General features: G+C 47.5%; 1 protein-coding gene across 4 annotated transcripts in view; it reads right to left on the bottom strand.

Moving 5' to 3' along the window:
- SCAP (SREBF chaperone) overlaps window positions 1–26,585 on the bottom strand; it is a 78,042-nt gene that overhangs the window by 17,954 nt on the left and 33,503 nt on the right. For all 4 annotated transcript variants that reach the window (XM_008260548.4, XM_051852511.1, XM_008260547.4 and 1 more), the window contains exons 2-3: window positions 10,103–10,322; window positions 2,577–2,706 (exon numbers count right to left, since the gene is read on the bottom strand). In XM_008260548.4, coding sequence (XP_008258770.1) covers window positions 2,577–2,706; window positions 10,103–10,224 — 252 coding nt within the window. In that variant the 5' untranslated portion in view covers window positions 10,225–10,322. The remainder of the gene's footprint in view (window positions 1–2,576; window positions 2,707–10,102; window positions 10,323–26,585) is intronic.

Genomic DNA, 26,585 nt, shown 5'->3' with positions numbered 1-26,585 from the left:
GAGTGAAACATCAAAAACAAGGCATGTCTGAGAAGCAGTCACAAAATCAAGGGAAGCCTCATGAGACACCACAGCTAAATAAGCAGTGACACAGACAGACAGACATTTTCCATCTGCTGGTTCACTCCCCAAATGGCTCCACCAGCCAGGGCTGTGCCAGGCTGAAACCAGGAGCCAAGAGCTTCTTCAGGGTCTCCCACATGGGTTCAGGGGCCCAAGCACTGGGCCATCCTCTGCTGCTTTCCCAGGCCATTAGCAGGGAGCTGGATCAGAAGTGGTACAGTCAGGACTTGGTGCTAAGGCAGCAGCTTAACCCATTACACCACAAAGCCAGCCCCTCTGCCCCTCTTAATTAAAACAATCATTGCCGGGGCCAGCACTGTGGCACACTGGGTTAAAGCCCTGGTCTGCAGTGCCGGCATCCCATATAGGTGCCAGTTTGAGTCCCAGCTGCTCCACTTCTGATCTAGCTCTCTGCTATGGCCTGGGAAAGCAGCAGAAGATGGTCCAAGCCTTTGGCCCCTACCCCCACATGGGAGACTGGGAAGAAGCTCCTGGCTCCTGGCTTTGGCAGCTCTGGCCATTGAGGCCATCTGGGGAGTGAACCAGCAGATGGAAGAACTCTATCTTTCTCTCTCTCTAGCTCTGCCTTTCAAATAAATAAATTTTTTTTTTTTGATAGGCAGAGTCAGACAGTGAGAGAGAGACAGAGAGAAAGGTCTTCCTTTTTCCGTTGGTTCACCCGCCAAGTGGCTGCTATGGCCAGCGCGCTGCGGCCGGCGCGCTGCGCCAAGCCAAAGCCAGGAGCCAGGCACTTCCTCCTGATCTCCCATGTGGGTGCAGGGCCCAAGGACCCAGGCCATCCTCCACTGCACTCCCAGGCCACAGCAGAGAGCTGGACTGGAAGAGGAGCAACCGGGACAGAATCCAGCGCCCCAACCGGGACTAGAACCCGGGGTGCCAGTAACGCAGGCAGAAGATTAGCCTAATGAGCTGTGGCGCTGGCCAATAAATAAATCTTAAAAAAAAAAAAAGGAGAAGAAGAAAGCCTACTCTATGACTGGTGCTTTATGTATGCAGTCCTTTAAAAAACAACAACAAAATCAATCAGTGCCACTCCATTATCACTGGCCTGAGCCTCTGTCAATCACTGCCACTCCATTAGCACTGGACAGTCAGTGGGCGTGACACCTGATCACTGAACTGCAATGATACAGGTGAAGCACTGAAGCTTGGGTCTCCTCAAGGAGATGGAGGCTCCAAACAGAAAGTCAGAAAACGGACAATCCTGATTCCTGAGCCCTCAGTTATTCCTGCACATCCACTTACTGTCACCGTCCTAGGCCAATGAAGGGCAGAGTTCAAAGAGTTCACAAAACAAACAAACAAACAAACAAACAACAAATCCCCTTACAGGCTGTCATTAAACATGTATTCTGCACCATCAGGCTGACTCAACTCTACTGCTCAGGAAGCATCCATAGCCTTCCTTGTTAGGACCTGGGAACCATTATGTGGTACAACTGCATTAAGAGGTTAATGACGGTAAAGGTTTGAACCTGGAAGCTCCTATAGTGAGCCAATGGTCAAGCTGGGACATGAAGCCACAGAATTGCAGCCAGGCAGTGCCACACTGAGTCAGGGCTGTGTACTTCCCACCAACAGGGTAGCTGTAGCACATCCTATTTTCCAAGATATGTTTCCACTCCAGCAACACCACAGTAAAGCTCATAACAAGTTACATTATCCAAAAAAGGAATGGGAAAGTAGGAGAAAAGCTCTGCTCCCTGAGCTTTGGTTTTATCCCCAATAAGAGACACTTCCAGTCCAGCACCAATCCACGGGGCCGGGGCACTCTACACGAGAAAAGCACACTTCATCTATGACCTGGCCGGTAGAAGGTACAGAGACAGGCTAATCAAGTTTGTCTGAGTTCCAGACAGTGAGTGCAGGCTTAGGGCAAATTAGGTCCTGCTCCTGAGTCCCTCAGCTGGAGAGACCGTTTGCTCCTCATTTCTATCGGTGCTCACCCCAGAGATGGTCAGCTGAGAACAGCATGGTCCAGGAGAAGTAGAGGCCTGGGGTTAGAATGAGAGCTCCAACCCAGGGTTGGCCCCCTGCCAACTAACATCTGAGGCACTTCATGCTGGGCCTCAGGCTCCTTACTTGTGAGAAAGATCCGAAACCTCTACTTTTTAAGCTGAGTTGTAAGGATAAAATAGGACCTAACAGCTCCGGTGAGAGAACACTTCAGGGATGCTCAGCTAGGAGTAAGGAGAAGATGGCCTGTCACCCAGCTCCTCACATGGTGTGTAAGCAACCCATGTATGAACTCAGGCCCAGTTGGTCATAGCAAGGGACAACTGCAGATCCCAGGTGTTCTAGGACAGTCCCACTTTAGTGTCACTTGGCGTCTCCTTTCAGTAAACGTTCTTCATTAAACATGTAACTAAATATTTTTGGTGCTTCTGTATTCAAGTACATGAAGTCATAACTGGTATATGGACAGCCTCAGCCTCACTCACAGAAGGCCTTGGCTGGGCCTGTACTGCCCTCAGCAGCTGGCCAGCACCTACCCACTCCGGCTGCTCGGCGGGCTCTGTGCGTCTGTGGTCGGAGTCTGCGGGTGGAGGCGAGTAGTCCTTCACAGGGGTGGAGAACTCCACAGGTCCTGTCCCCGGCAAGGGCAGCTTCAGCAGCGGGCAGCTGGGACGAGCAGAACGGAGAGCAGAGTTAGGACACAGAGGGAGGCAGCACCGGCTGAGAGCAGCAGACATGGCATCACCGCCACTGAAGGCGCTCTGCTAACAGGACTGCACAAAGGCACGAACGCTCGCCTCAGCCACAATGCTCTTCTGCTTGAGAATGTAAATCACCATATATTCCTTTTAACAGAAGTGAAAGAAAAGTGCCCCACCTCCAAAAAACAATTTTGCAAAGATGCCAACGGGAAGGACCTAATCACCACTCACAGCTACAAAATTCCAGAGGAGGAAGCTATCAAGCAATTTTCAGAAGTAAAAAACACTCATTTTCCCAAGATGAGAAAAAAGACTAAAAACATTTTAAGCTGTCTGTGTACCCCTACCACCACCTCCAAGTTGCTTCCACAAAGTTTATTTCTTTTTTTGTTTTTTATTTTTTTGGACAGGCAGAGTTAGACAGTGAGAGAGACACAGAGAAAGGTCTTCCTTCCGTTGGTTCACGCCCCAAATGGTCGCTACGGCTGGTGTGCTGTGCCAATCCGAAGCCAGGAGCCAGGTGCTTCCTCCTGGTCTCCCATGCACTCCAAGCACTTGGGCCATCTTCCACTGCCTTCCTGGGCCACAGCAGAGAGCTGGACTGGAAGAGGAGCAACCAGGACAGAATCTGGCACCCTGACCGGGACTAGAACATGGGGTGCCAGCACCGCAGGCGGAGGATTAGCCAAGTGAGCAGCAGCGCCTGCCCACAGTTTATTTCTATAATCAGATTATAACTCAGCATGCCCTGATCTTACAGTGGCAGAGGGAATGAAGCAGGTATCCAAAGCACCCTTTTCCACCAGTCCAGCCACTTGGGCCAAGTACTTAGATCATGACTCCTCTCTCTCATTCCACATCTGGCCCTCAGAAAATCCCAAGGGTTCCACCTTCAAAATACATTTAAAAAATCAACAGTGTCTCAACACCTCCACAGCTTCAATCTGGATCAAGCAACCATTAATTCCCACCTGCAAGAGTGTATTAGCATAGCAGGACTCCTTGATTCTACCCCCAAAACCACACTCTTGCCTCTTAATCAGGACTGAACTCAAGACCAAATTTCTCTGCATGGCTCCTAGGGTCTGTTAGTATCAGAGCACTCCTCTTTTGCTCTGTCCTGACTGGTACCCTCCCCGTCCCCCTGTTGGCCACACAGTTTTCTGTTGCCATGCATGTATAGCCTGCTCCCTGCATCTGGGTACCCAAGATGGTCCCAGAGCTGCTGGCTCCCTACATTCTCCTCTTCTTATTTCTGGGCAACAGCCAACACTTGCACCTCTTTGTCCCACAGAGTTCTCTCTTGCTCCAGGAGGCCACAAGTGCTGAGAGTTGATGTGAACTGGAAGCAGCCCTCAACTAGGGGCTGCTGCTGCTGTATAAATTAGGAGTTGGCAGACTTTAGCCTATAAACCAATCCAGTCCAAGGCCTGTTTTTGTAGTCTGTGAGCTAAGAATAGTTTTTACATTTTTAAAGGGCTATACTGAATCAGAAAACAAAGAATACGTGACATAGATTACTTGTGGCCTGTGACAGTGGAGCATTTAGTATCTGACCCTGGGTGGTAAGAGTTTGCAGATTCCTGGCCTACATACTTCAGCTCCCCACACTCAGGTTGGGGGCACTGGGGGGGTGTCCTGCACTGTTCCTCTGGGTTCCCGAGTGAGATTAATCTTAGCCACTCAAGTGACGGCTTACTCGGTAATGCACTTTTCCTGCAATCTCACTCCCCCGCAACACTCCCAGAGTTCATTTCATCTTGTATATAAGCTACTTATACTCAAATCCTGTGTCAAAGAAAGTTCAAACTAAAACTCGTGTTTTTAAAGTTAAGTTCAACGCAACAACAGTCACATGCTCAGGGCTCAGATAGTAGGTGTATGTATCTCCTCTCCAACAAACAGACCCAGCTCCCAGTCACCTGAATCCCAGGACCTGGCCCTGCCAGAGTTAAGTGTGTATCTGTTGCCACCTTCAGGTAGAGGCCTGAGTGCAAAAGCAAAGAGGACTGGGGTAAGATGTACTTACCTGTGTCCTGAAGCAGTAGCCAACCCCATTCTCAGGATGACACACCACAGCATGTCTGGCAAGCCTTTTGGTAGGAGTATGCCTTGCACCTACTCCCATCCAGGTAGATTTCAGTACCTCTGTTGGTACTCCCCTGCACCCCTCAACTCCTGCTTTTTGAGTAAGCAGCCCTGCATTTTTCTGTTTCACACTGCATTAGGTGGTCCTGCAAATTATGTAGACAATTTTGGATCTAGACTGCTCCCATTCCCATCACTAGGTAACTGTGATGAAAAGCTCACTGAAGGCCGGCGCCGCGGCTCACTAGGCTAATCCTCCACCTTGCGGCGCCAGAACACCGGGTTCTAGTCCCGGTCGGGGCGCCGGATTCTGTCCCGGTTGCCCCTCTTCCAGGCCAGCTCTCTGCTGTGGCCCGGGAAGGCAGTGGAGGGTGGCCCAAGTCCTTGGGCCCTGCACCCCATGGGAGACCAGGATAAATACCTGGCTCCTGCCATCGGATCAGCGCGGTACGCCGGTCGCAGCGGCCACTGGAGGGTGAACCAACGGCAAAGGAAGATCTTTCTCTCTCTCTCTCACTGTCCACTCTGCCTGTCAAAAAAGAGAAAAAAAAAAAGAAAGAAAGAAAAAGAAAAGCTCACTGAAGGTATACAGATACAGAAACCACAGGAATGACTCAGAGAAGAAACCACATAAGACACCTCCTTGGAGACATCAGGAGTTCTTACAGAGAAGAACACAGAGTAGAGGCAAGACAGTGAAGGACTAGAGGAGGGTATATCTGAGATCTCCAGACTGCCCTTCTCTTTTTTATTTATTTATTTTATTTATTTGAAAGACCGAGTTAGAGAGAGAGGTAGAGACAGGGAGAGAGGTCTTCCATCCGCTGGTTCACTCCCCAGATGGCTGCAACGGCCGGAGCTGTACCGACTCGAAGTCAGGAGCCAGGAGCTTCTTCCCGGTCTCCCATGTGGGTGCAGGGGCCCAAGGACTTGGGCCATCTTCTACTGCCTTCCCAGGCCATAGGAGAGAGCTGGATCGGAAGAGGAGCAGCCGGGACTAGAACCGGTACCCATACAGGATGCCGGCACTGCAGGCCAGGGCATTAACCAACTGTGCCACAGCATTGGCCCCCAGACAGCCCTTCTCTTTGAGGAAGCCTTGGGTGATACAGGAGTTTTTGATCTCCCACAGGTGTCTGAGAGCTTATACAGGGCTTATTTGTGAGGCCAGGGTAACTTTTGCTTGGGAAAGGACTCTGGCTCTGGAATATCCAACAGGTCAGTGCCATGGAGCAGCTGCAGGGAGTTGGCCTCAGGGACTCTCAGGAGTCCAGGCCTCAGGGCAGAGGTCAAAAGTGCTTTGCGACTTCATTCTCAGATATTCATTCAGCCTCTCAGCAGCACAGGCACAGAAAGGGCCATTTCATTTCTTTATTGTTCACAAAAGAATATACAAATATGTCTGAAGAGTGGCCATATAGGCACAGAGGGAGGGAAGCTGTTACATGGTCCCTGTGTGTGGCGTGAAACGGGCATGGTGGTCATGGGGAACCTTGCCATATGGGCAGAGGCTGCAATAACCAAGATGTTCAGCCTCAGCCTGAAGATACTGCTCTCATGCAGAGGAAAAAGTCAAGGGCAAAGTGCAAGGCTGCTCTCAAACACTGGCAGGGCAAGGCTGTCACCCTTCAGGAGTTCTGACATCACCTCTGTGATTTCAACTTTCTCTCCAAGTTAAAATCCACTTTCTCTCACCACAAGCAGTACCTGCGGAATCACAAGTAACTCAACTCACATTACTCTCTGACTTGCACACAGGCAGCTCAGGTAGCCTGGCATGCAGACACTCTTTCCCATGGTACATCTACCACTTTCCAGGGCAAGCCAGGGGCAACAGCACCCTCTGCCTTGTTGGGTCACTGCTGGGTCACACCTCAGTTCCCAGTGGCCTAACCTTTAGGAAAGGTAAACAGACACCTCTTACACACTGTCTGTTTGCTACAAGTTTCATCAGATTTTCCCAGAGGACAGAACAGCTGTTGCATCTAAGGGCCAGGCAGGAAGAGCTGATTGTAGCTCACATGCAAGGTGCATCACCAAGGTCATCTAAAATAGTACACTTGGCTCTCAGGTGCTGAAACCACAGTCACAACAACAGCTCAGAGAGGAAAACTGATGTCCCCAGTGTACTAGAGGGCAATCCTACTCCCACCACCACCACCACCACATGAGTCCTCTCACTCCCTGGATTCTGCCCGATGCAGATGGGCAAATTCCTGAATGCAATGATCACCATCCCCTGAGAACCTATACAGCTGGTGGTCAGTGCAGATCAGTTTTCCTTCCTTCCCACACACCCCTTTGTTAGGACTCAGGTTTAGCCAAGTGTACATGGGGGATATAAGGTAGGCACCTGCCCAACTCAGCTACATCTAGACTGTCAAGTGGTCAGACGCTGTCATGATCACATGCGCCATTCCCTAGTCTCCAACCCTCACCTCCGTAAACGACCCCAGGCAGTGAGGTGCTCTCCATACTTGAGACCTCCACTAGTCCATCAAGCTTGCATGCCAGAGGCCCTCACGTCATATATCCAAGGACAGTCTACTTTGAAATCTCTGTGATATCAAACTATTCATTCAGAGATGAGCCCCAGCTGCACTCTAGCACTGCTACACATATCCTGTGTTCTCTGCTAAGTTCCAGGAAGCAGCCTGGTCCCAGCCAGCAGTACCCAGAACCCACAAAGTGGAGGCAGGGAAGAACCATCCTCCCCTTCCCGCCCTTCTCCTACAATTACCTTTGTAAATATTTGTTTTCTAATATTTATTTAGTTGAAAAGCAGAGAGAGAGAGAGAGAGAGAGAGAGAAGAATCTTCCACTAGGTTCACTGCCCAAATGGTCAAAGTTGGAACCTGGTTCCCACATAGGTAGAAGGGGCCCAAATACTTGGGCCATTTTCTGCTTTCCCAGGAGCATTACCAGGGAGCTGGTTCAGAAGCAGAGCAGCCAGGACTCAAACCAGCATTCATATGGGATGTCGGCATCACTGGTGGCAGCCTAACCCCACTAAACCACAAAGCCATCAGCCCCAACAATTACCTCTTAAACTCAACCCCCTCAGCACAAGTCAATATGATAATAATGACCATGAGTGCTACCACAAAATGCTGCTCCCAAAATAAGAAATAAAAAACGCTTTTAGCTGAGAGATGTGGCAAAACTTCAGAGAAATTTTCAAGAAAGACACAACTTAGGGGCCAGCACTGTGCCACAGCAGTTAAACAGCACCAACATTCCACATGGGCACCAGTTCAAGACCCATCTGCTCCACTTCTGATCCAGCTCCCTGTTAATGGCCTGGGAAAACAAAAGCAGCGGAAGACAGCCCAAGCCCTTGGGACCATGCCACCCACATGGGAGACCCAGAAGAAGCTCTTGGCTCCTGGCATCAGCCTGCCCCAGCCCTGGCTGTTGCTGCCATTTGGGGAGTAAATCAATGGATGGAAGATCTGTCTAACTGCCTTTTGAATAAATTATCTTTAAAAAAAAAAAAAAAAAAGACACGATCTAGTTGTTCTTGGCATGTGGTTCCTAGGACAGGGAACTTATTACAGAGGCAAGTTCTTAAATCCACTCCAGACACGATAAATCAAATTCTGGAATGAGGTCCAGCTATCTGTGTTCAACACACCCTTCAGGATATTCTGATGCTAGCCCAGGTTTGAAAACTCTTGCCCCAGCATTTGGCCAGAAACAGATACAGGTATTAACTTGGAAAACAAAACAAAACAAAACAAAATTCTCAAAATCTGCTGTCTCAGAACACTCCTAATTCATCACTTCAGAATGTACCTGTTAAGTACTCTATCCTGCACAACAAAATTTAGCAAAGTTTAAGCATTAATATAAATACACTGGGCCAGAGTAAGGAAAAGCAGGGTGACAGGTGCAGGTGCAAGCACCAGGGTCCCTAAGGTCAAGACTTTAAAATGTTTCTTTACTGATTAGTTGTGTAAAACAGGCAAGTCTGTAAGTCCCTCGCCCCTTGTTAGATGGAAATATAACTGGACCACTTCCTACAGTTACTATGAGGATCAAGGAGACATTTAATTATATACCTGAAGCATCCATCAGGAGACTCTCAATGAATGATGGTCATTAGGGAAGAACCTGGGATCATAAACAACTGAACTGGATAGGAGGTTGAGTCCTGAACCATCCTCCCTCCAGCACAGCCTGGAAAATACATGCCATCATCTACATAGACAGCACATCTGGAAACAAGGATTCTTTTCAGAGAAAATAAGGTGGACCTTTTTATGTGTGCATTTTGGAGCAAAAACCATCATCAGAAACTTTTTACATCAAGCCCCTCCTTTCAGGCCACTGTGAGCCACAGCCTTCAGGCTTGCAGGAGGCCTTGGAAAAGATAGGAACCAGGGACAGCTCCCGCTTTCACAACTGTCCTTGGCCACACAGCAGGCAGCAACAAGGTCAGAAGGAGGCTCCATGCAAACACAAGAAAATATCCAGAGAACAAAGAAGCAAGTCTGGGGTGAGCCTGCAAGATGACGTCCAAGGAACTGTTCAGACGGACTCTGTGTTAACACTATAAAGGCCCCTCATGCTCTTAACCAAGTACCAAAAATAAAACTGCCACCGTTGAGAAGGAAAATTAAAAGATCGTGATTTTCACTTATCTTGCAGATTCTTGGAAGTGTCTGACATTATTCTGAAATTAGTGCCAGTGATATGAACAAATCTGGCAAATAAATGATTCAAGGCCAGCCCACAATCTTTTTGTTTATTTTTTTTTTTTTTTTTTGACAGGCAGAGTGGACAGTGAGAGAGAGAGACAGAGAGAGAAAGGTCTTCCTTTGCCGTTGGTTCACCCTCCAATGGCCGCCGCTGCAGCCGGCGCACCGCGCTGATCCTGGCAGGAGCCAGGAGCCAGGTGCTTTTCCTGGTCTCCCATGGGGTGCAGGGCCCAAGCACCTGGGCCATCCTCCACTGCACTCCCTGGCCATAGCAGAGAGCTGGCCTGGAAGAGGGGCAACCGGGACAGAATCCGGCGCCCCAACCGGGACTAGAACCCGGTGTGCCGGCGCCGCAAGGTGGAGGATTAGCCTATTGAGCCACGGCGCCGGCCAATCTTTTTGTTTATTGGCTAAACAGCCCAGGACTAGAACTCTCCACTCAAAGCTCAATGAGCCCAAGGTCACATTGTGTGTAACACACACAGAGGCCAAGGGCTGTGCAGCAATCAGGGACAAGACGTCCACTGTCCCCAGACTCCATCCCATGCTATCCAGAGCAACCTAGAAACATACCAGCAGGCTAAGATGCAGAGCCCTGTGAAGAGGATGATGGGGATGGGATAGGATGCACAGAGCAGTCCATGGTTGTAGAAGGCTCGAGATATCTTCTCACGCAGCCTTTCAGTCAGGGTCATTCTCAGCTGAAGTCACCTTGCTGCCATCCCGGAAAGTGACCATGGATCAGCCAGGCACACGCTGGACAGCACGGACAATAGGCACCATTTGCAGTTACCTGGCAGAAGGGAAAACAACTGATTAACCAAGAGGACTTGGCACTACACACTTGAGTTACTATGGGGAGGTAGCAGTTTCAAGGCCAGGGAACGGTCTGGAGACATCAATACACACACACAAATAATCCTGGTCATCTCTCAAGTGCCTGTGGGCTGCTCTCAGTCTAACCAAAGAAAACAATGAACCGTCCCTCCAGCTCTGGTAAGAAGCTCTTGGTTCTCTTCCTTATTAGGCATTTCTAAAAGGCCACTACCCAAGGAGCATTTTCCTCACGTGTGGAACAGGAAAGCATGCCCAAATAACAGACATCCCCCTTTGAGCTGCTCTCTGCCAAACCGGACAGCCTCTCCATGCCACTGAACACAGCCCAGATTGAGAGAAATCCTTGGGAGAAACCTTTACGAGGTGCAGGGAGGGCGGGGGACTCCCACCCATCAAGACTCTTGCACAGTGGTTCACTGAGAAACAATGCTCAGTGGGGTCAACTTTCAACATAACACCACCAAAAAGCTTAGGCCTCTGACATGAAAGTCACAAAGCAGAATTCACTCACAGCAGTATTAGGTAGAAGCTGTTTGCTCCAGTCTTAACAGTTGTTCCTGGGAATTTGAGGGCAGAAGGCCCCTCCTGTTCTTGCCTGCCCAGCAGCTGTCCCCTTTTCTGAGAAATAGCAGGCCGCTGTGGCTCAGGAGACCACTCGCTGTACAGTATCTGGCATGACTGTCAGTCAGGGTTCCCCTGCCTGACCCAGGCCACACCAGCTGGGCCTCTCTCCCTGGGTTCTGACTTCTGAACAGAGAGAAGCAGGACTGGGATACTGGTGGTGCTTACTCAGCCCCACAGATACTCCTGCTCCATGATCCCTGGGCTGTTCTGGCCCCAGTCCCTTCTGAAGACTGGCTGGTCAACTTTTTTTTCCAGTCTGTTAGCGATCCTATACTCTCCCCGAATAAATGCTCTTGTTGCTTGCTTGTTAGCCAAAGTTAATTTCTGTTGCTTACAAAGAACCTTAAACCAAGAAAATCAGAATAGAAAATTCTAGCATAAGGTCCACCGGAGACCTAGATTTGTCTTCCTTACTGAGCTTTCCAAGAGAATCCAAGTTTAAATCCATTTCTGTTCTACACTGCTATCTTCTTTGGTCTGGATTAGAGTGAACCTGCCCAGACGTGCATCTCAGATTAGGCTCACACATGCAAACTCAGGCTATAAAATGTCAGGACCAGGAGTTGCACCACAGACAATTCACAAGCCAGAGGAACAGCTACCACTCCTTCTACCCTCCTGGAAGCACAGGCCTCAAGTGCACATGCCATGTTCAGTTCAGGAACCGTCTAAGGAAATACAAAGAATCTTCTGTGGGTTCATCGACAGGCAATGGATAGAGGAGGCAGTAGTGACAGCTGCTGTGGTCAGAGGTGCAGGGCTGTTGCTCACAACGGCTTCACCATTACCAGGCTCCCCCGAACACAAATCACAGAAGCTGCAAGTAGTGGATTTGTGACAGAGCACTGGTGCTCTTGCTCATTAGCCAGCACATACTAGTGGTCTTCAGAAAGTTCATGGAAAAAGTGTATTATGAAAATTATGCATGCATTTCAATTTTTTGGTACTAAAATAAACGTGTCTTTTAATTCCATTTTTCCACAATCTTAAAGTGTCCTTCTACCAGGACTCTGAAGAAGCAACATGCTTCTTGCCTCTAAGGGGAAAACAAACACAAAGGACATGGACACCCATCCTGATATACAGACTATCAAGAGGATCCCTGAAAACTGACAGCAACCGAGCTATAGCATTTCTGACCTGGTCCTTGACAAGCCCATTTCTGGCCTTAAATGTTCCCCAAGATCAGTCCCTCCAGAAAGTTCTGATTCTACCAATCCCAACCTCCTTCCCAGGCTTCTCCTGTGCACACATCAGCAACACAGGACAAAGGAGATCAATCTCGGCAACCAAGCTCTTACGCTTAGAAAAACTAATACATTAAGAAAAAAAACTATCAAATTCATTTCGTTCTGTGGCAAATCTTGACTCCCACTCTTTATTATTTTAATTGTTAATTTTCACAGTACCTGGAAAACAAATAAATCAAAATTCTACTTCACTCCACAGCCCACCTATCTGAACAGAGCACAAGGAGATGTTATTCACCTCTGCTCCACAGCCTAACATTAAATGCAAAGCTATCTCAGAGCAAAATTTACCCAACCTGAACCCCAAACCTGTTTTTCTCACATTGCCCCACACTTACAAGTTGCTTCAGATTAAAATCTACAGCTCTGCTTCCTCTACTTAAAGATATACAGTCTTGCCCTGGAGTCCTAAATAGGCCATATTACATAAAAACATAATCCTACTGCAAGAGACCCCCAACTACAAGCAAAATCAAAAGAAACATGTTATTAGACTAGGAACTAAGAAGATCAGCCCCGAAGAAGCCATCAGAGAGGACAAACCTAGATCAAGTCATAACCACAGGATCTAAAGATTAAGGGCAGTAAGGGGTGGAATTTGAGTCTGAAGGCAGAATGGGGAAGCAGGTTCATTCCACTTTCTCAAGTGCTTGCTTACCATGCCCATGACTCTGAAAACAACTCAAATACGATACTAAATGTGGAAGTCTTGGAAAATACATACATTTTATTTATACACACACACACACATACACATAGCAAAATAAGACAGGAAAAAAGATTATTTATTCAGTACCTATATTCACCAAAATCTCAGCATTTATAATTATTTTTTAAAAATATTTATTTATTTATTTGAAAGGCAGAGATACAGAGAAAGGAGGAGAGAGGCAGAGATCTTCCATCTGCTGGTTCACTCCTTTAAAGGCCACAAGAGCTGGGGATGGGCCAGGCCAAAGCCAGGGGTCAGGAGCTCCTTCCAGGTCTTCCATATAGGTGCAGGAGCCCATGTATTAGCTAGGGCCATCTTCTGCTGCTCTCCCAAGTGCATTAGCAAGGAGCTGGATCAGAAGTGGAACAGCCAGGATGAGGTGGAATGAGAATGCCATGCCAAGATGGCCGCTGACAAGCAGTGTCAGTTACTCAGGAATGGCTTCAGAAAACCCCTGGGAAACCACGTGGGAAACCACCTGGCAACAGAGCCTGCCTGGCAACGGGCTGTGACTGGTTAGGACATAAACCACCCCTTGACTGGATTGGCTATCTCAGCTATATAAGCTGCTGTACCAACTGAAATAAACGAGTCTACAGGCTGCTCACCTCTGGCCTGCTTTCATGCAACTCCCAGGATCTGTGTGGTGACTCTGTGCCTCTTGCCCCTACCGCGCTCCTCCTCTCAGAACAAATCCACAGCAACATCTGGTGCCCAACGTGACTGAGAGAGAGCATGCTGGACTCAGCGAGGTCCCCCCTTGATTTCGGCAAGTAGGCCCCTCGGTGTTTTGTGTGTTGTTTGGTTCTGTGAAGGTGAGCACAGAATCCCCTCCTACGCCCCGTTCCTTGCCCTTGTCCTTGTCCTCAGTCAAAGCGACCCCAGGTTAGGCACACACTGCCCAGAAGCGTAATGCCGCTTCTCGGCTCCTCCTTTTACTTTCGGTTCACCCAGCGAATTTACATAAGGGACTGATCATCCCAGAATTCAGAATCAAGTCATCTTCCCTCACTTGAGAGAAGTGACACTCCAGAGACACTGTGTGGGTATATGGCCTTGACCTAAGGAATCAAGGAAGTCCCCCCAACTAAGCACAGGATATATATATGATCTGATACACCACTGTCTGTTTGTCCAACGTAGGGAGCCCCCTGCAGAATGCCATCAGCCACTGAGGAGCCAGGAATTTGTTTTGTTATGGCAGCAGTGCTGTGCGTATCTTTCCTTTAGCTAGAGTTGGCGTGGCACGCCACTCCTAAGCGCTCAAACATCAGAGAGATACGCCCCTCTCAGAAGCCCACACAGATCACCAAACATAATGAATCTGTGAGTGATAAGAGCCTGTCACTCCAGGCATCTGCCTCACAGGTAACCGTTGATGACTTAGGGAGAGAGAGCTCCAATAGTGAAAATGACATGACAGCAGACAACGCAGCACTGCCTAGTCAGCCACCCCCCAAATATCTGTGGGATGAACTTAGATGACCTTGAGGCAATAACCCATACGAGGGCATTCCATCTACACCCAGTGAGGATCCCGACATTTGTGGCAGTCCCTGGGCATCCCAGGCTCTCAGGGCAGCAGCTAGACCCCATCCCACCCGTATATTTGCCATTAATGTCCAAGTGGACACAGAATTCAGAACCTGGATTCCAACACCTGTAGAAAAGCTTCTACTAACCAAGGGCCAAGGATATGCTTGTGTCTTTCCAGAGAATGCAGGACAGCCCATTTGGGTACCAGCCAGAAACATCAAGCCTGCAACTGACAGTCAACCAGAACCAGCTGAACAAGACTGAGAGTCCGCCTTGTTAGTGGAAGCAACAGCTACCGATTGTCAAGCTGCTGCCCTATAATCCTGCCCTGAGGAACTGCCCATAGCCACATCCGCTACTTCTTTATACCCCACTTGGCTCTAATCAGCCATTCAAACGGCCCACAGCCTGTGTGCGGTCATGCCATTCCTGATTACCATCGTTCCTCATTCCTACCCCCAATCTGAGCAAGCTCCTCTGGTCTCCCAGGTTGAGGGCTGGTTAGTCAACGATAGGTAAGATCCCGTGGAGGACAATGTAAGACAGGCACAGCTACATACAGAGACCACATGGAAATGGGGTCAACAATGGTATGGCCAAGGATCATGGCTCCCATTGCTCAAAAATAAACGAAAAGGGGAAATGAAGTGGAATGAGAAGGCCATGCCAAGATGGCCACTGGCAAGCAGTGTCAGTTACTCAGGAATGGCTTCAGAAAACCCCTGGGAAACCACGTGGGAAACTACCTGGCAACAGAGCCTGCCTGGCAACGGGCTGTGACTGGTTAGGACATAAACCACCCCTTGACTGGATTGGCTATCTCAGCTATATAAGCTGCTGTACCAACTGAAATAAACGAGTCTGCAGGCTGCTCACCTCTGGCCTGCTTTCATGCAACTCCCAGGATCTGTGTGGTAACTCTGTGCCTCTTGCCCCTACCGCGCTCCTCCTCCCAAAACGAACCCACAGCAACATCAGGAGACGAACTGGCACCCATATGGAATGCTTGCACTGCAGGCAGAGGCATAACCTCTGTACCACAGCACTGCCACTACAATTCTCTTCAACAAAGAATCATTTAAGGGTGAAAAAAATGTGCTAAAGTCCAACAAAATGTGGAGAAGAGAGGGGTTGATGCAAAAAAGTATACAGAATGCAGGTTCTGCCCAAGTTTCCAGATCATTTGTTGAAAATCCTTACCATTCTCCCGAGCTTCAGCCCCATTAGACCTATCATGCTTGTTCTTTCTTCACTTTTCATTTTATTTGAAAGGCAAAGAGACAGATGAAAAGATCTTCCATCTGCCAGTTCACTCTCCAAAATGCTGACAACAGCCAAGCCAGCGAAGGGGCAGACCAAAGCCAGGAAACTGGAACTCAATCTGAGTCTCTTATGTGAGTGGTAGGGACCCAAGTATTTTGAGACATCATCTGCTGCCTTCCAGGGTGTGCACTAACAGGTAGGAGGATCAGAAGCCAAGCAGCAGGAACTGCAGCAAGGCACTCCAAAAAGGGACACAGGTGTCCCAAGCAGCAATTTAACAGCTACATCAAATGACCATCCCTTATGCTTTTTGTTACCACAAACGTTTACTAAATCATTTCTCTGGAGTAAATGCCTGGAGTGGTGACTACTATGTAGTGTAAATTTTCTTAGAAACTACCAAATTATTTCCCAGAGTACCTGTCCGATTTTACATCTCCACCAGCAGCATGGGAGATTTCAAGGTTTTTTTTGTTTGTTTGTTTGTTTTGTTTTGTTTTTTGCATCCTTGCCAGCACTTGATACTGCCACTTTTATTTTTTTTTAAAGACACGAAAATCTCTATTTTTAAGATTTTTTTAAACTTATTTATTTGAAGGCAGAGTTACAGAGAAAGGGGGGGAGAGAGAGAGAGAGAGAGTGAGCGAGAGCAAGCAAGATCTTCCATTCATTGGGTCACTCCCCAGATGGCCACAACGGCCAGTGCTGGTTCAGTCTGAAGTCAGAAGCTTCTTCCTGGTTTCCCATGTGGACAAAGGGACCTAAGCACTTGAGTCATCTTCCACTGCTTCCCCAGACACATTAGCAGGGAACTGGATTGGAAGTGGAGCAACCGGGACACAAAGGGTGGTGCCCATATGGGAAGCTGGCATCACAGGTAGAGGCATAATCTGCTATGCCAGGCCAGCCTCAAAAATCTCTATTTTCAAAAGATAATGTAAGAGCTGGTGTTATGACGTAAAGCCACCGCCTGCAATGCTAGCATCCCTCCTGGGCCCCTGTTATCCATGTGGGAAACCTGGAAGAAACTCCCTGCTTTGGCCCAGCCCAGCCCTGGCCATTACAACCATCTGGGGAGTGAAGCAATGGATGAGAGATTGACCCCTTTCTCTTTTTCAAATAAGTATATTTTTTTAAGATTTATTTTATTTGAAAGTCAGAGTTACACAGAGAGAGGAGAGGCAGAGAGAGAGAGAGAGAGAGAGAGAGAGAGAAAGTCTTCCATCTGATGGTTCACTCCCCAGTTGGCCACAACAGCCGGAGCTGTGCTGATCCGAAGCCAGGAGCCAGGAGCTTCCTCCTGGTCTCCCACTGAGTGCAGGGGCCCAAGCACTTGGGCCATCTTCTGCTTTCCCAGGCCATAGTAGAGAGCTGGACTGGAAGAGGAGCAGCTGGGACTAGAATCGGCACCCATATGGGATGCTGGCGCTTCAGGCCAGGGCGCTAACCCACTGCACCACAGCGCCAGCCCCAGAAATAAATAAATTTTAAAAAAAGAGTGACTATATTTTCCATAAGTCTACAACAGAGAATTCGAATGTAGAAAAAATAAACTATATCAGGGACATGGTGTTCAGCCTAGGCCAAGTGACCTGTAACCATCAAACAGAACCAAAAGAACCCATACACCCCCCAGAACTGCTACTACTATTTAATTTTAGCTATGATATCTCATCTGATCTTAATTTACATTTCCCTAAAGGCTAATGGTGTTGTGCATTTTTTATGGATTATTTGTCACTGGACTATCTATTCTCTTCTGTGAAGTGTCTCTTCATTTCCTTTGACCATTTTCTAATTAGACTGATTTTTCAAATGTTTATATTTTTTATTAGATTCAGAGGGAGAAAGAGAGAGAAGAAAGTGAAAAACAAAGAGGGAGGGAGAAAAACAGAGACAGAACAAATGAGCACTCCTCCATCTGCTGCTGCATACCCCAAATGCCTGTAACAGCTGGGGCTGAGCTCAAGTTGAAGCTGGGAGCATGGAACTCAATCCAAGTCTCACACATACGTGGTAGGAACCCAACTATTTGAGCTATTACTGCTCTCTCCCAGGGTTTGCATTACCAAGGAGCTGGTGTCAGGAGCCAGAAGTGGTTACTAAATCCAGACATTCCAATATGGGATGCAGGCATCTTAATCATTAAGCAAAATGCCAGCCCAAGGATTGCTTTTTAACTGTTATTTAGAAAAACATAAGCATTCTCTAATTCAAATATCATAAAATTCATCCTTTTAGTATATCCATAAAATAAACCATCTAATTCAGGGACATTTTCATCACCCCAAAAGAAACACCATAGGCATTTGCAATCACTCTCCATTCCAGTTGCCACCTACCTCTTTTCTATCCCTACAAATTCGCCTACCCTGGACATTTGATACAGATGGACTCCTAAGACTCTGTGACTCATTTCTTTCACATAGCATGCTTTCAAAGCTCAGCCACGCCATGGTGCACCCAGCATCAGAACCTCACTTCTGTTTGTGGCTGGTTGTTCCATGCTCTACTACACTGTGGCATGTATAATATTAGTACCTCATTTCTGCTCATGGCTGGGTCATATTTCATTAAATGGATATGCTACCTTTTGTGTACCCATTCCTCAGGTGATGGGTTTTGGGTGGTTTCCAATTTTTGGCTACTGTGAATATTACTATTGTGAATATTTCTGTTTTTATCTGAACATCCATCTGCAACTTTTTTTTTTTTTTTTTTTTTTGACAGGCAGAGTAGATAGAGAGACAGAGAGAAAAGTCTTCCTTTTTTGCCGTTGGTTCACCCTCCAATGGCCGCCACGGCTGGCGCGCTGCGGCCGGCATACCGCGCTGATCCGATGGCAGGAGCTTCTCCTGGTCTTCCTTGGGGTGCAGGGCCCAAGCACTTGGGCCATCCTCCACTGCCTTCCCGGGCCACAGCAGAGAGCTGGACTGGAAGAGGGGCAACCAGGGAAGAATCCGGCGCCCCGACCGGGACTAGAACCCGGTGTGCCGGCGCCGCTAGGTGGAGGATTAGCCTATTGAGCCGCGGCGCCGGCCATCTGCAACTTTTTGAGCATTTTCATTCTTGAAAGTAGAACTGCTTGGTCATAAGGTAATTGTCTCCGCTATTTTCTGCTAAAATTTGTACAGTTTTGCATTTTTTTTAAAAGACTTATTTATTTGAGGTGTAGAGTTATAGAGACAGAGAGGGAGACAGAGAGAAAGGTCTTCCATCCATTGGTTCATTCCCCAAATGCCCACAAAGGCCAGAGCTGAGCTGATCCAAAGCCAGCAGCCAGGAGATTCATTCAGGGTCTTCCATGTGGGTGCAGGGGCCCAAATACTTGGATCATCTTCTACTGCTTTCCCAGGCATAAGCAGAGAGCTGAATCAGAAGTGGAGCAGCCAGGACTCGAACCAGCACTCATATGAGATGCCGGTACTGACAGGTGGAGGCTTAGCCTACTATGCCACAGTGCCAACCCTTTTTCCTTCAGTTTTAAAAAATCTTTTGGTTAGACTGTATAATTTCATTTGCTCTACCTTCAAGTTCACTGATTTTTCTGTCTTATTCATTCTGTTATTGAGATATCCAATGAATTTTGTTTTTTAAATATTTATTTATTGAGGCTGGCGCTGTGGCGTAGTGGGAAAAGCCGCTGCCTGCAGTGCAGGCATCCCATATGGGTGCTGGTTCGGGTCCTGGCTGCTCCACTTCCCATGCAGCTCTCTGCTATGGTCTGGAAAAGCAGAAGATGGCCCAAGTGCTTGGGCCCCTGTACTCGTATGGGAGATCTGGAAGAAGCTCCTGGCTCCCAGCTTTGGATCAGCCCAGCTCCAGCCATTGTTGCCATCTGGGGAGTGAATCTGCAGATGTAAGACTTTTTTTTTTTTCTCTCTCTCTCTGCCTCTGTGTCTCTGTAAATCTGCCTTTCAAATAAATAAATAAATCTTTTTTAAAAAAAGAAAAAAAGTTTATTTATCTGAAAGACTTCAGCCTGGTCTAACCCCAGGCATTGTGGCCAGTTGATGAGTGAACCAGTGGGCAGAAGATATTTCTCCTCTCTGCTTTAAAATAAACTTTTAAAAAAATTTATTTGAAAGGCAGAGAGAGATAAAGAGAGATATCTTCTATCCGCTGGTTCACTACTCAAATGGCCACAATGGCTGCTAGGCCAGGCTGAAGCCAAGAGCCAGGAGTTTCTTCCAGGTCTCCCTGTGGCCCAAGCACTTGGGCCATCTACTGCTGCTCTCCCAGGCACATTAGCAGGGAGCTAGATCAGAGTGGAGCAGCTGGGACTCAAACCAGTGCCCATATGGGATGCCAATACTACAGGGGAAGGCTTAATCTTCTACACCACAGCATTGCCGCCCCACAATGAATTTTTTTTTTTTTTTAATTTGACAGGTAGAGTTACAGACAGTGAGAGAGAGAGACAGACAGAGAAAAAGGTCTTCCTTCCGTTGGTTCACTCCCCAAATGGCGGCTAGAGCCGGCACTGCACAAATCCGAAGCCAGAGGCAGGTGCTTCTTCTGGGTCTCCCATGCAGGTGCAGGGGCCCAAGCACTTGGGCCATCCTCACTGCCCTTCCAGGTCACAGCAGAGAGCTGGACTGGAAGAGGAGCAACCGGGACTAGAACCCGGCGCCCATATGGGATGCCGGCACCACAGGCAGAGGATTAACCTAGTACACCACCACACCGGCCCCCTCACAAGGAATTTTTAAATTTAATTTGTTTTATTTTTCAGCTATAAGGTTTCCAATTTTAAATGTTTCCAATTTCCTATTTCAAGAGTGCTCACTCTTAGCAGAGCAAGGTTTTAATTAATATTTTAATTAGGAATGAGCATTCGGCACCGTGGTTAAGATGCTGCTTGGGACACATGCCACCTACCTTAGAGGGCCTGCCTGGTCTGAATCCCAGCTCCTCCACTTCCAATTCATCTTCCTGCTGATGCACACCCTGGGAGGCAGAAGGTGGTGACTCAAGTACTTGGGTCATTGCCATATGTGTGGGAGATCCACACTGAGTTCCAGACTCCTGGTTACAGCCTTACCCAGCTATGGCTTCTGTGGGCATTAGGGGAGTGAACCAGCTGACAGAGACCAGTTTTTCTGCCTTTCAAATAGGTAAAAAAAAAAAATTAAGGGGAAATTATTTTTTTAAAGATTTATTTATGTGTAAAGCAAAGTTAGATAAAGAGAAAGAGAGAGAGAGAGATCCTGAATCCAATGATTTACTCCCCAAATTGCCACAATGGCCAGGTCTGGGCCAGAAGCCTAGAACTCCATCTGGGTCTCCCAGGTGGAAGGCAGGGGTCCAAGCACTTGGGCCATTTTCCACTGTCTTCCCAGACACATCAGCAGGGAGCTGGATCAGAAGTGGAGCAGCCAGGACTTGAACTGGAATCTCATGGGATACTGGCACTGCAAACAATGGCTTAACCTGCTGTGCCACAACACTGGGCCCCAAGAAAAAATAATTTTTACTGGGGCTATCATTGTAGCACAGGAGATTAAGCCACTACCTGCAATGCTAGCATCCTGTATCAGAGCACTGGTTTGAGTCCTGGTTGCTCTACTTCCAATCCAGCTTGGGAAGGTAGCAGATGATGGCTATGGGGGCAGGATGAAGTTCTTGGCCCTGGCTTCAGCCTCACCCAGATCTGGCTCTTGTGGCCATTTGGGAAGTGAACCAGTGGATGGAAGATCTCTCCGCTGATCTGTCTTTCAAATTTAATAAATAAATCTTTTTCAAAAAGAAAAATAGGGGCCGGTGCTATGGTATAGCAGGTAAAGCCACCGCCTATAGTGCCGGCATCCCATATAGACACCGGTTCGAGTCCGGGCTGCTCTACTTCCCATGCAGCTCTCTGCTATGGTCTGGAAAAGCAGTGGAAGATGACCCAAGTACTTGGGCCTCTGTACCCTTACGAGAGACCCGAAAGAAGCTCCTGGCTTCGGGCTTCAAATCAGTGCAGCTCCAGCCCTCACGGCCAACTGGGGAGTGAACCAGCGGATGGAAGACCTCTCTCTCTCTGCCTCTGCCTCTGTAATTCTGCCTTTTAAATAAATAAATAAGCTTAAAAAAAAAAGCTAGAAGGCAGCAGCTGAACTGACTGTGCCACACAAAAAATACGTAGGGGATTTCTGTTTTATTTATATATTGCACATGGGCACAGTTTTTTTTTCTTTTTAAAAAAACTTTATATTTGGGGGCCAGCGCCATGGCTCACTTGCTTTCCCAGGCACATTAGCAGGGAGGTGGATCAAAAGTGGAGCAGCTGGAGCTTGAACTGGTGCCCCTATGGGACGCTGGCACTGCAGGCCAGGGCTTGAACCCACTGTGCCACAGTGCCAGCCCCCACCCATTATCTTTTGACAGAGGGCAATTTCAGTTCCTGGACAGAGTGCATGGATTGGCTATCTGAATTCCCTGAAAGGTGGTAGGTGGATTGGGGAGAGATTAGAACTTGAATGCTGAGACTGGTCATGAGCTTCCTGTTTTATTTGTTTCATCTGTACAATATCTTCCAGCTTAGGTGCCAAGGCAGCCCAAAACCTGGAATTGTGCACTGGGTGTTGACAAAGGTCCAAGAGAAACTCTTTACAGTCTGAGGGGCAGATCCGGTTGTTGTGTCCATTTGGGGAGTGAACCAGAGAATGGAAGACCTTTGTCTGTCTTTCCCTCTATCTGTAACTCTGCCTCTCAAGTAATTAAATAAAAAAAATTTTTTATAATTTTTTTATTTGATAGGTAGAGTTACAGACAGTGAGAGAAAGTGAGACAGAGAGAAAGGTCTGTCTTCCGTTGGTTCACCCCCCAAATGACCGCTTTGGCCGGCGCTGAGCCGATCCGAAGTCAGGAGTCAGGTGCTTCTTCTGGGTCTCCCATGCATGTGCAGGGGCCCAAGCACTTGGGCCATCTTCCACTGCCCTCCTGTGCCACAGCAGAGAGCTGGATTGGAAAAGGAGCAACCGGGACTAGAACCTGGCACTCATATGGGATGCCGGTGCCACAGGCGGAGGATTAACCAAGTGAGACACGGCACTGGCCCCTAACTTGTCTTTCAAATAAATAAAATAAATTTTAGAGAGAGAGACAGACAGACAATGGGTGCAGTGTGCTTACTCTACACATGGGAGACCAGGAGGAAGCACCTGGCTTCTGGGTTCGGATCAGCGCAGTGCGCCAGCCAGAGCAGCCACTTGGGGGGTGAACCAACGGAAAAAGGAAGACCTTTCTGTCTTTCTCTAACTCTGCCTGTCAAAAAAAAAAAAAAAAAAAAAGTTTCAGAACTAGACATAACTGGTGACTGAACACCATAAATGTACTAAATACTAGAGAATGATAAACTCTCAGAACATTTGACAAGTCAAGGTCAAATAGATTTTCTTCTTTTAAATTTTTATTTATTTATTTTCTTTCTTTTTATTTATTTAAAGATTTATTTGAAAGGCAGAGTTACAGAGAGAGGTCTTCCATCCACTGGTTCACTCCCCAGAGAGCCGCAACAGCCGGAGCCGCGCTGATATGAAGCCAGGAGCTTCTTCCAGGTCTCCCACATGGGTGCAGAGGTCCCAAGGACTTGGGCCATCTTCTACTGCTATCCCAGGCCACAGCAGAGAGCTGGATTGAAAAAGGAGCAGCCAGGACTAGAACCGGCATCCATATGGGATGCCAGCACTTCAGGCCAGGGCTTTAACCTGCTTGGCACAGTGCCAGCCCCTTAAAATTTTTATTTATTTGAAAGTCAGAAATATAGAAACAGAGATAGTCCACCCACTGATTCACTCTCCAAACGCCTGCAAAAGCTGAAGCCAGAAACAAAAAACTCAATCCAGCTCTCCCACATGGGTGGCAGGGACCTAAGTACTTGAGACATCACCCACTGCATCCTATGGCCTGTATTAGTCGAGAACTGTACTTGGGAGCAGAGTCAGGACTTGAACCCAGGCACTCTGATATGAGATGCAAATGTCCCAACTGGCATTTTAATTACTGTGCCAAATTCCCACCTAATTTCTCTTTTCTTACAGCCCATCAACTGCTCAAATACACGGCACTGTTCAGTTTATCTGACTATGATCTTTTTTTTTTTTCTCCTGGGTACTTCACTATGATTTTCTTGTATAGCTTTTTGCTTATCCTGGCTTTCTGGTTGCCTTTTTTTTTTTTTTTTTTTTTTTTTTTGGACAGGCAGAGTGGACATTGAGAGAGAGAAAGAGAGAGAGGTCTTCCTTTACCATTGGTTCACCCTCCAATGGCCGCTGCGGCCGGTGTGCTGCAGCCGGCGCATCACGCCAGGTGCTTCTCCTGGTCTCCCATGCGGGCACAGGATGCAAGCACTTGGGCCATCCTCCACTGCCTTCCCAGGCCACAGCAGAGAGCTGGACTGGAAGAGGAACAACCAGGACAGAATCCGGCGCCCCGACTGGGACTAGAACCTGGTGTGCCGGCGCTGCAGGTGGAGGATTAGCCTATTGAGTTGCGGTGCCGGCCGCCTTTTTTTTTTTTTTTTTTTTTTTAACTGAAGAGCAACACCAGCTTTCATTATGCCACTATTACCACTCAACTTTGAAAAAAATTATTTATTTATGTATTTGAAAGGCAGAATTACTCAGAAAGGGAGAGACACAGATCTTACATCCACTGGTCCACTCCTCCAAATGGCCACAATGGCCGGAGCTGGGTCAATCTAAATTCAGGAACCAGGACTTTCCTCCAGGTCTCCCACATGAGTGCAGGCGCCCAAGGACTTGGGCCATCTTCTGCTGTTTTCCCAGGCACATTAGCAGGTAGCTGGATCAGAATTGAAACAGCCGGGATGTGAACCGGTGCCCATATGGAATACCGGTGTGGTAGGCAGTACCTGCTATGCCACAGCACCAGCCCAACCACTCAACTTCTTAACCACATTATCCATCAAATGAATCCACTACTCACACATCATTCATATATAATGCCTTTATTCTGATTTTTCTCATCCCTTTGAAGATAAAGCAACAAATCAATAAAACAAGTCATTCAGAAGCAACATGTGTATCTTATACTCTGGATAGAGGCCATACACAGTACCAAATAATAAAAAAGACTAATAGTAAGGTAATAACTAAGACATAACAATGATTTTCCATAATGTTAATAAGAAATTATTCTAGATGCTTTATAACTAGTGCATTCTGAAGACTTCACCTTTCTCCCCTCCTAAGGCTTTAAAAATAATTTTTGTATTTGAAGTGGGTGCATACAGAATAGATAGAGAGAAAATGAGAATTTTCTACCTGCTGGTTATATGGTCACAACAGCCAGGGTTGAGCCGGGGCTAGGCCAGTATGAAGCCTGGAGCCTAGAGCTCCATCCAGCTCTCCCAAGTGCATGGCAGTCTGCTGAATTCACAGACACATTAACAGGGAGCTGGATAGGAAGCAGAGCAGCTGGGACTCAAACAGATGCTCAGATACAGGATGCCAGTGTTGCAGGTGGCAGCTTAGCCCACTGTGCCACAAAGCTGCTCCCTCCTTCCTAAGACTTTCTGCCATGCCTTACATCATGATACCTAAAACTCCTAGAAGTAGCAGGGATAGCAGGTCATGGCCTGCTTCTCAGAGAACAAAGAGGAATACAGTAAAACCCTAGCCCTGCTGATGTACAATCTGTGTAACCAAAGGCATGAAAGAAAATTATATATAAGCTTAATAATATTCTTAGATAGTTGATATAACAGAAAACGCACCACTAAGAGCTGTTTCTGACACGCACATGGTCATAAAACACAATACAGACAAACCCTCAAACCATCTGGTGATTTTTTCCTCAGATGACTATTCAGAGAAAGCATGTCAAAATTAAATGAAATATGCAATGTGGCCACAATTAGGTTTAAAATTCTGAACTAGCAATTCTTCTAATTATTAATCTTAAGAAATACAGATGGGGCCAGTGCTTTGGCATAGCAAATAAAGCTGCCGCCTGTGACGCCGGCATCCCATATGGGCACTGGCTCGAGTCCCGGCTGCTTTGATCCAGCTCCTTGCTAATGCACCTAAGAAAGCAGTAGAAGATGGTCCAACTCTTTAGGCCCCTGCACAAACATGGGAGACCTAGAAGCTCCTGGTTCCTAGCTTTGGATTGGTCTAGCTCCAGCGTTGTAGCCATTTGGGGAGTGAACCAAGGGATGGAAGACCTCTCTCTGTTTCTCCTTGCCTCTGTAACTCTGCCTTTAAAATAAATCTTTTAAAAAAAGAAGTAATCTTATGTGAAGTGGTTTTAGAAAACTATTTAAGGTATGAAGATAAGTTAATAAAATTAAAAGAAATTATTACTGAACAGTAGGATTATGAGTAACTTTTATTTTCAGTTTTTCTCCTCTCAATTTTCTTCCCAAAGGAATTACACACACACACACACACACACACACACACACACACACACACACTTGGCAGGAAGAGTAAGAGAAAGAGGTATCTTCCATCTGCTGTTTCACTCTCCAAATGGCCACAACAGCCGGGTCAGGCTGAAGCCAGGAGACGGAAACTCCATTTAGGTCCCCCATGTGAGTGGCAGGAACTCAAGTACCTCAACCATCATCTGCTGCTTCCAAGGTGCTTGCTGGGAAGTAGAGTAGCTGGCACTCACGCAGGATACTGGCTTCCCAAAGGCAGGTCAACTTGCAGTACCACAATGCCCACTCCTCACCAAAGTAATTTTTTTTTTTTTTTTTTTGACAGGCAGAGTTAGACAGTGAGGGAGAGAGACGGAGAGAAAGGTCTTCCTTTTTCCATTGGTTCACCCCCAAAATGGCCACTATGGCCGGCGCAATGCGGCCGGCGCACCGCGCTGATCC

Source organism: Oryctolagus cuniculus, chromosome 10 (assembly GCF_964237555.1).
Source record: "Oryctolagus cuniculus chromosome 10, mOryCun1.1, whole genome shotgun sequence".
NCBI classification, from domain to species: Eukaryota; Metazoa; Chordata; class Mammalia; order Lagomorpha; family Leporidae; genus Oryctolagus; species Oryctolagus cuniculus.
The sequence above is the reverse complement of the archived record's forward strand: the minus strand, read 5'-3'. Positions and strand labels throughout refer to the sequence as shown.